This window comes from Camelus dromedarius, chromosome 14 (assembly GCF_036321535.1).
Source record: "Camelus dromedarius isolate mCamDro1 chromosome 14, mCamDro1.pat, whole genome shotgun sequence".
NCBI lineage: Eukaryota > Metazoa > Chordata > Mammalia > Artiodactyla > Camelidae > Camelus > Camelus dromedarius.
The window spans coordinates 52160628-52169499 of record NC_087449.1 but is presented as its reverse complement, the minus strand read 5'-3'; the positions used below and the strand labels follow the sequence as shown (position 1 = coordinate 52169499).

Here is an 8872-nt window from a genome sequence, read left to right as displayed (position 1 = left end):
CCTGGTTTCCAGCAAGTACCCCATCGGTGGGAGATGTTATTTGTCCAGGAAGACTTCTGGGCCCAGGGATGGCGGGGTAAAGAGGGGGAGGTGGGCATGGGTGAGGGGGCTTTGGGGGAGGTGGGGATTTCCAGGAAGGCCTGCATGAGGAAAGCCAGAAGCACAAAAATGGCTGTAGAGGGTCCCAAGGGCATCTCCATCTTGGCCCTGGGGCAGAAACCTAACTTTAAAAGCCAAAAGAGCACCAAAAGAGGGGTGCCTCTGCAGATGAGCTCTGAAGCTCTGTCATTCTGGAGCCAGAAAAACCTGCATTTCAATCCCAGCCCTGCCCCATCCCACTCGGTGCGATCTTGAGCAGGAGTGCTCACCCATCTGAGTCTCTGTACCCCCATCTATAAAGCAGTGGAGGGAGGGAATTAAACACATATAACAAAGGACAATATATTAAAAGATGACAACAACAGCCTGAGGCTGAATTTCCATTAAGGAGAGGACAGTGGCTGTGCCCTAACCCCGTCCAATCCACACATGGCTCAAGACATGGGACATAAAGCACAGTGCTGGAAAGAGCTCCTTTATTTGAGGGCAGTGTCCAGGCCAGGTTGATGGGAAGAGGCAGGCCCAGACCTAATACCAGGCAAGGGGCCTGCAGGGATGATGGATGAGACTGGAGGTGGTTGAAGGATGCTCTCAGCTGCAGGTTCCAGGCCCAGGACAGGAGGGGATGCAGGTATTGGGCACTGAGCCTGCTCAATGCCCACAGGGGCCAGAATTTGGTGGTCAAAGTTTTTCCCACCCCCAGTGTCCACAAGGGGGCCAAGAGGGCAGCCTCTTCATCCTCTTCCCCCTGAGTGTGGAATCAAGGCCTGAAGGGGATCAAATTCTACAGAGGCCAGACAGAGAGGGCCCTCAGGGAGGTGGCCCCATCTCAGCTGGGCCAAGGACTCCCATCCCCAGAGAGCAGGCAGCGGCCGAGAGAGCAAGCACTTTAATGGAGGCTGCAGCCATCCACCCCACAGCACACAGGGGCCACAGCACACGGGGCCTCAGAGCAGCTCCCCTTTGCAGAGGAAAACCAAACCACACACATGGCCCAGGCTCCTGCCCGTAGCCACAGAGCTGCAGGTGGAAGGCTGCCTGGGCTGTCACCTACTGGTTCTCCTCCCTGCTGGCAGCATGAGGGGACAAAGACAGGTAGGCTTCGTTGGGCTGTGACAGCCGGGCCCAGGCTGAGTCCTGCCCCAGCCAACACCCAGCAGAGAGAACTTCACAACTGGAGGAGGGAGAAGGGGTTCTGCTCACATGGGGGAGGTTGGGAGTCATTGCCCTTAAGGCTGCCCCATTGAGAAGACAGTGAACTGCCACTAACGGCGACCTGAGGGGCCAGAGGTGGGCAAGGGCAGTGAGCCAGCCCTCGGCTGGCTGAAGAGGTACTCACAGGGTCTGGTAGGTGCTGTCCTTGGCCTTGAGGAAGCGCAAGACGAAGAAGGCCACCGCCTGCAGGCTCAGCATCAGCACGACGCCCCCAATGAAGCTGGCCCCATCAAAGCCAGGGCTGAGGGCCTTGGGGACCTGGGGGCTCTCTGCAGGGTGGAGGTCACAGCAGGCCACTGTGGACCAAGATCTTAGCCTCACCCCAACACCTGGCACAGGTCACCAGGAGGCCCCAGTCCTCACCATGGGAGCCTTGAGCGGCAGGCTCAGAAGTTCAACCCATATCCTACGGGCAGTTGGGAAGTTCCTGGTGGGAAGGACAATGCCTGGCTGGGGACGGAGGGGCCTTGGCTCCAGTCCTGGCTCTGCTCCTAAGTTGCCCTGTGGCTTGATGCCTCTCACACCCTCTCTGGGCCTCCTGATTGCAGGGACCAGATGGTGACTGAGCTCCCTGCCAGCCTTCCACTCACTTACTGGCCCAACAGGGTGAGGATGGACCCAGAACTTGGGCATTCACCTCCCTTTAGCTCAGAGTCCCTTTCAGCCTTGGGTCTTGGGGTTTGAAGTCCAGATACAGATGCTGCAATCTCCTTTCATGACTCCTAAGTCCTGAGACTCTGGAGTCACCCAATGCCAGAGCCCTTACTTTAAAGGGGGAAGGAGCAGAGGAAGAAGTGGAGGCCCAACCCTACTAAGAGGATAAATGAAGTCTAGGTGGTGTAGGTCAGAGGGAGAAGCTGGGCTCTGAGCTCCAGGACTGTCCAAAGTCGCCTCATAGTTAGGGCAGAGCCAGACTCACACAGAATCCCCTGACCCTTTCCCCTGCCCTGCCTCAGGGCCCATGGTTGCCAGGACGTCTGGGTGGCTCCCAGCTGTGCCATGTTGGCCATCAGCTCCCACCAGGGATTCGATTTCAGGCCCTGGGCCAGGTGCCCAGGGTAGGGCAGGGCTGGTGGTGGAAGATCATTCTGGGGCCGTGAAAGAGGCCCAGCTGGGAGCTGGGTCGGCCTCTCAGAGGGTGTAGCTTGTGGAAAGGGATCTGAGAATATGAAAGGCAAAGGGTGGTCCCAGCTGCAGCTCAGTGAACCCCAGACAAGGGCACTGAGGAAAGAGGAGCAGAAGAGGGAAGAAATGAGCTGCATAAGGCCAATCTGAAGCTCGAGCTGGAGGGAGCTGAGCCATCAATAATTCAGCCCTTGAGATCACGTTTCTGGCTTTAATTAACCAAGAGCCTCTTCAGCTGTCCCTGCCAAGGCTGCTGACCTCTGGGTCCTGAGGGGCAGTGGGAACCAAGGGGTGGGGTTTTTGCTTCTGTTCTGCTGGGAAACTGCTTTATGACCCTCTCTGAGCCGGGAGGTTGCAGTAGGTAGGCACTGAGGACATCTCCTTGGCAACCTGAGCCATACACCCTCAGCACCCTCAGGTCCTGCGGGGGTCATCCTGAGTTCTCAGAACTGGTATTGGGGAGAAGGGTTGGGAACCATCATTTCTTGATCACCTCCCATGCATCAGAAATTGAACTAGATGCTATATACCCTCTCATAAAATCCTCATAGCAACTTTGTGAGGTTTTATCCAACACATTTTACAAATGTGGAAAACAGGATCAGAGGGAGAAGCCACAGGGCTTAGGTCAAAGAGCATGTTAGTGCCTGAGCCCATTTCTGGCTTTCCCTGCACCTCCCATTTCCCCAGGATGGACCTACCTGTTGTGATTGTCTTTGGTTCATAAGTTGGGTGGTAGTGCACAGCTGAAGAGACAGGGAATCCGTAATAAACCAGGCTCCCCTCTTCATCCCCAACTCCCATCAAGACCCCAACCCAGGCCAACAGCTGGACTTTTTACTCAGACCAGGTTCTCTGTCCAGGTCGAAGTCCACCCAACATAATTTTCAAGCCTTAGTTCACACAATTCCTTCCACTAGCTATGCCCTCTCTCTATCTTTGTCATCTCTGATGCCACCTCCTCCAGGAAGCCCTCCTCCTATTCCTTTATGAACTTCCAAAGTTGTCACTATGGTTTAAAATAGAAGAGTTAACTCCTTCATCCCTTCCATACACTTATCCTGGGTCCTCTGGAAAACAGAGCCAGAGAGGGGAAGGAACTTCTCTCTGAGCCAAAAGCAGAACTGAAATTGGACCCAGGTGTTCGTGGGCATAGTCCACTCCCTAGGGGAGGCTGATTCCTTATTGCAGGGCTGGCTCTAGCTGGGGACATCTCACTCTCCTCCCTCCAACTTAGCTTAGGCCAGCAGGAGCCCCCTTACCTGAACATGACTCTGAGTGGTTGAAGACAGAACAACCTTCCTTGACTACCTCATCTTGGGCCACACAGTGTCCTGGTGGGAGAAGGTGCAGGGAAGAGGTTTAGGGAGAGGGGCCAAGGACTTGGTGTTCAGAACTGGAGGCACTCAACTTGGGGAAGGTCTAACTCCATACCTGGCTCCTCCAGCCGACACTGCTCCCACATGCAGCCAGAGACGTTGTGTGCTCTGTCCCCCTCTACACAACGCTCACAGAGTTTCAGCTGTTTGCAGGCCCCTCGGACAGCTGGCCAGATGTTCATGCGGAGCAGGGCTCCCCTTCCAAAACCTCGAGCTCCTTTACCTGGGAGTGAGGTGGGAGCAACACTTTGAACCCAAGCTACATCTGCCTTCCTCCCCACTACTGTGAGTCTCACCCCTCTGCACACATACAGTCACCTGGATCCCCTAAGCCCCACGACACACCTGGAGTTTCCAAAAACACATGGTTACACACATGTAGAACCTCCCTGACATTCACCCAGAGGCCTCTCCCTTTGCATACTCCCGAGGTTCACAGATATATTTGGAACAGCCCCCAGACACACCTGGGGCTGCTTCACTCTCATACACCTGAAGCTTCCTCACACCTGGAGCCCATATATACACACAGGGTTCCACACACAGCCAGATTCCCCTTCTACCCACCCCTGGAGCCCTATGCACATCTGGAAAGTACCCCCCTCCCCGTCCCTCAAACCCAGACTGCTCCTGGAAGGCAGTTGGTTTAGGGCACGCTCCACCTGCCGCTGCCCGGTCCCCTAACCAGACCCTGGCTCGCATTACCAGCTACAGCGAGCTGGGCACACAGGAGGAGGCAGCAGCAGCCGCCACAGAGCGCAGCCCGTAAGGCGCGGGGTCCCGGTGCGGCCATGGGCGCGGGGGCGGGGCCCGGGGGGGTCGGCGGACAGCTAGTGTGGCGTGTCCCTTCTGGACTCAGCTCCGCCGGGGTGTGGGAAGCGAGACCCAGGCAACCCGGGGCAAGGCCAGGTGGGCGGGGTCACTCTGGGCGGGGCTAGTGACGTGTGCGGGCGGGCGGTGCTTGGTGGTCTGAGGCGGAGCCACATAGGGCGTGGCTAGTGGGCGTGGTCTGGTGGGCCAGGTTTGATGGTCTGGGTCCCGGCTCAGACTAAAGGGGGCGGGGTCCAGGACTAGTTGCCGGCCTGGTCACTGGATACCTCCACCAGCAAATTCGCGAAAACTCTTGAGTTATTACCCTTACTTCACAGATGAGGAAACCGAGGCTCACAAAATGAGTGACTAGTCGGTCACAGAGTTAGTGGCAAAAACTGGATTTTAAGTGAGGTCACGTTCCTGACTTCCAGGTTCCGTGCAGGCGGGGCCTTATCGAGGGCGTCCTCCAACCGAGCTCTACGACAGCTAGGACCGGCCGCTAGGCTCTCGCAGCCCCACCTCGTTTCATCCCTTGCACCCTCCTCTCTTCTTCCCCTCAACGCTCCGTGTCTGTCTGGCACCCGACTGCAAACCATGGTCACATCTTCACCCCCTCCCTCTGTCTCAGGCCCCAGGCTGAAGTCCTGCAGATTCTGCCTCTGCGTATCCCCTGGCTCCTGTTCCCTCACCTTCCCTTTGCTGGCTTCACTGCCTCTCAGCCTCCAGGCCCCTCCCCAAGTCAGCCTTCACAGTGCAGAGCTCTCCTGAAAATATGGATTCAACCATGAAACAACTTTTCAGCTCAGCTTGGTCTCCACGACCCTTTGATTCCTGGTTCTAGAAGTCTCTACAGCATGTCTTGTGCTCACCCAAACACCTTTTTACTCTCTGAGAAAATAGAATAGCCCCTTCTCAACACACACCCTCTTTTGTACCTCCTTGCCTTTATCCTATAGCTATTCTCTCTCCTGGAGGTTCCTTCTCCTCTCCTGACTCCGTATGTCTGGCAAAATAATCCTTCATGACACCACTAAGAGGCCACCTCCTGCAGGAAGCCCTCTATAACTGTCCCAGAGCCAGGCTGAGCTGCTGCAGCACTTGTCCCAGCTGCACCCAAGCCCTCATCCTCTCACCATCTCTTGCCTGGGTGACTGCAGTGGCTTCCTGGTAGGGCTTCTGCTTCTGCTCCCCACTTCCAGTCTGTTCTCCACTCAGTAGCCAGAGTGATCCTTTGAAAATGTAAGTCAAATCACATCATTTCCCCATGTTTAAGCCCACCAATGGCTCTCATCTCACTGCTTTCCAAGACTTACATGATCTTCCCCCTGCCCACCTCTCTGAGCTCAACTCCTACCTCTCCTCTTGCCTCATTTGGCTTCAGACACACTAGCCTCCTCTCTATTCCTCAAACACGTCAACTCTTTTCCTCCTCACACTTTGCACCTGCTGTGTCCTCTCCTTGAAACTCTATCCTCTCATCAACTGACTTGCTCCATCACCTCCCTACTTAAAAGAGGTCTCCTGGTTTGTTATTCTACATCATGACACTTCCTATTCCCTTCAGAACATGTATCAACTGTATAATTAATTACTCATTTGTTTCCTAGGCTATAAGTTCCATGAAGGCAGGAACCATGTTTACCTTCACCTGCACACATAAAAGTTAAGTAGGTGCTTATTAAATAACCACAATTACCATGTTGTGGCCATGTACATGTTTGTCTGTTCTGCTGGTCTGTGAGATCCTCAAAGTCTCCCTACTTAATATCACATTACTTACTTGTATATTGTCCATCTCTCCCCACTGGGATGGAAGCTCCATGAGGAAGGAAGTGATTTTTGTTCATTGCTGTATCCTCTGTGCTAGAACTGTACCTGGGAAACAGTATATGCTCAATAAATATTTACTGAATGTTGAAAATGCAGGGATATGGCCAGATCATCTCTCTGTCTGTAGCACCCACTCAAACTCAAGCCCAGAGGAACTGTCAGTGAATATTGGCTGAACGAATGAATGGGTCTGTGCTAAGAATGTATGCATTGATGATGCCCAGATTTGGGGGCTTGGACAAGGAGTTTGTGTGGATATTACCTGTGTCTCTTGCACACACACCTCTCTTCAGAGCCTAAATGGACAGGATTCTCCAGGTTGAAGAGAAAAGAGGTAAAGTCTTACCTGGAAGTGAGAGCTCCCAGCCATCTCGTGGTCACCTGGGGAACTGCAAGCATTGTCAGCCCTAGTCAAACTTCACTTTCAGTCCTTTCTGGGGAGATGGTGATAGCTAAGCTAGAATGAAAGGCACACTGGATTTGGTTATAGAGAGACTGACTTCTGATCCTAGCTCTGCCATTTACTGTGTGATTTGGGGAAGTCCTTTGGCTTCTCTGGGCTTCATCTATGAAATGAGGATGCAGGATTATTATAAGCATTGGGCTCTCGTCTGGCACCTGGTGGGTAAGAAGGACTGGAGGGGGGTGTCAGTGATGGGAATGAATCAAGGAGGCAGGGCAGAGGGCATGAGGAGGAGAGAGGAGGATGGGCTTCCCCTTCCCCTAGGCAACTGATCTTTGGGAAAGAGAGACCTGGTTGGCAGTGATGGCTTCAATGGTCCTGTAGACATGGGGCAGTTTTGGAGCATAAGAGAGTGTTCATGTGAAAATCTGTAGCCTCACTTGAGTCTCTTTGAGTTTCTGGGGTTTCTTATGGTTAGAAATATCACTGCAGTCTTCTCCCTGGATGCCTGAGGATCACCTCCATCACAAATGACCCTGTAACTATCTGGGGTCAGGGAATTCTGGCCAACCAGCTACTTCAGTGGAAACATGATCATCAATGTTGTTTACCCTGGAAGGGCAACTCAGTACCCAAGACAGAAATTTGGGGAAAACTAGCCAAAAGTTACAAGACCACACCAGACGTCATCTTTATATTTGGAGTCACAACCCATTTTGGTGGCAACAAGACAACTGGCTTAGGCATGATTTGTGATTCCTTGGATTATGCAAGGAAAATAAATCAGCACAGCCTTGCAAGACATGGCCTGCCTGAGAAGAAAAAGAACTCAAGGAAACAACATACGGAACATGAGAACAGAATGAAGGAGGTCCGGGGGACCACAAAGGCCAATGTTGGTGCTGGCAAAAGGAAGGTGGGGGAAAAAAAGAAAGGAGTGGAGATTCAGTAGTGACTTTATCTGTGATGATTGTGCAGATTTTTCATGAGAGGATTAACAAACTATGAAAAATTAAAAGGATCACTACCACTCAGAATAGCAGAAGATAGTCTCTCATACACTGTTTCATGCCAGCTTCCCAGCAAACTTCATGCTTCTCTGCGACCAGCTGGATAGTTATTGGTACCCAGCTCTGATGGGGGAGAAAGTGGATACCTGGGTCCTGGGGCACTGAAGGCCTTGTATTCTAATGCCCCCAAATTTCTTGACACCTTGACACATGCAAATTACTACTTTTTCTGAGTTTTCCTTCTCTTTTTCTAGATGCTATGTTTAGTTTAATCATCCACTCAACAAGTATTTATTGGATACTCACTATACGCCAGGCGCTGTTCTCCAGGATAGGACAGAACAAAATCTGTACCCTCCTGGAGCTTATATTCTGATGGGGCTGACACATATTTAAACACACACACATGAATAAATTTATAATTTCAGGAGCACTAAGTGCTCTGAAAAATAATAAATCAATTTCATACCAATAGCTTGGAAAAATAATTCAATTTTAACTTATGTCTGCTGCCTCTTATTTACCTCTCATTTATTTGCTCTACAATCCTGTTTCTAGACTTTTGTATAACATAATGATGGATAGTGAAATTGGTTTATCTCCTTGAAAAAAAATCAAGGAAAGGGAGGAGAGAGTGATGGGAAGGGGAGTATTAATCTAGAGTAAATGTCAGGAAAGCTTGCTCTGGAAGAAGTGACTTAGGTGCAGAAACCTGAGTGAAGTGAAGGAGTTTCAGGCAGAGGGATTAGCCAGTGCAAAGGCCCAGGGGCAGGAACACACCCATCCACAGTCTGTGCTCTCAATGGTGAGGTTCCCTGAGGCTCCTCCTCACTCTCTGCTCCCTCCCCTGGTGATGTCCTCTACCCCTAGAACCTCAGTCACTAATCTGCACACCTGTGCCTCCCAGGTCTCCTCCTCCTGTCAGATATACCGATAGTCAACACAGCCACTGCTGATAATGTGCCAGGCTCCTCCTGACAAAGTAGATACTAACATTC

General features: G+C 52.2%; 1 protein-coding gene across 1 annotated transcript; it reads right to left on the bottom strand.

Moving 5' to 3' along the window:
• Window positions 1-1031: 1031 nt before the first annotated feature.
• Window positions 1032-4611, bottom strand: CD164L2 (CD164 molecule like 2). The gene is made up of 5 exons (XM_031463712.2): window positions 4524-4611; window positions 3874-4041; window positions 3702-3773; window positions 3137-3185; window positions 1032-1579 (listed from the first exon to the last, which is right to left on the bottom strand). Exons 1-5 carry the CDS (start codon window positions 4609-4611, stop codon window positions 1435-1437), a joined length of 522 nt encoding a protein of 173 aa, XP_031319572.1. The 3' UTR covers window positions 1032-1434.
• Window positions 4612-8872: the final 4261 nt, after the last annotated feature.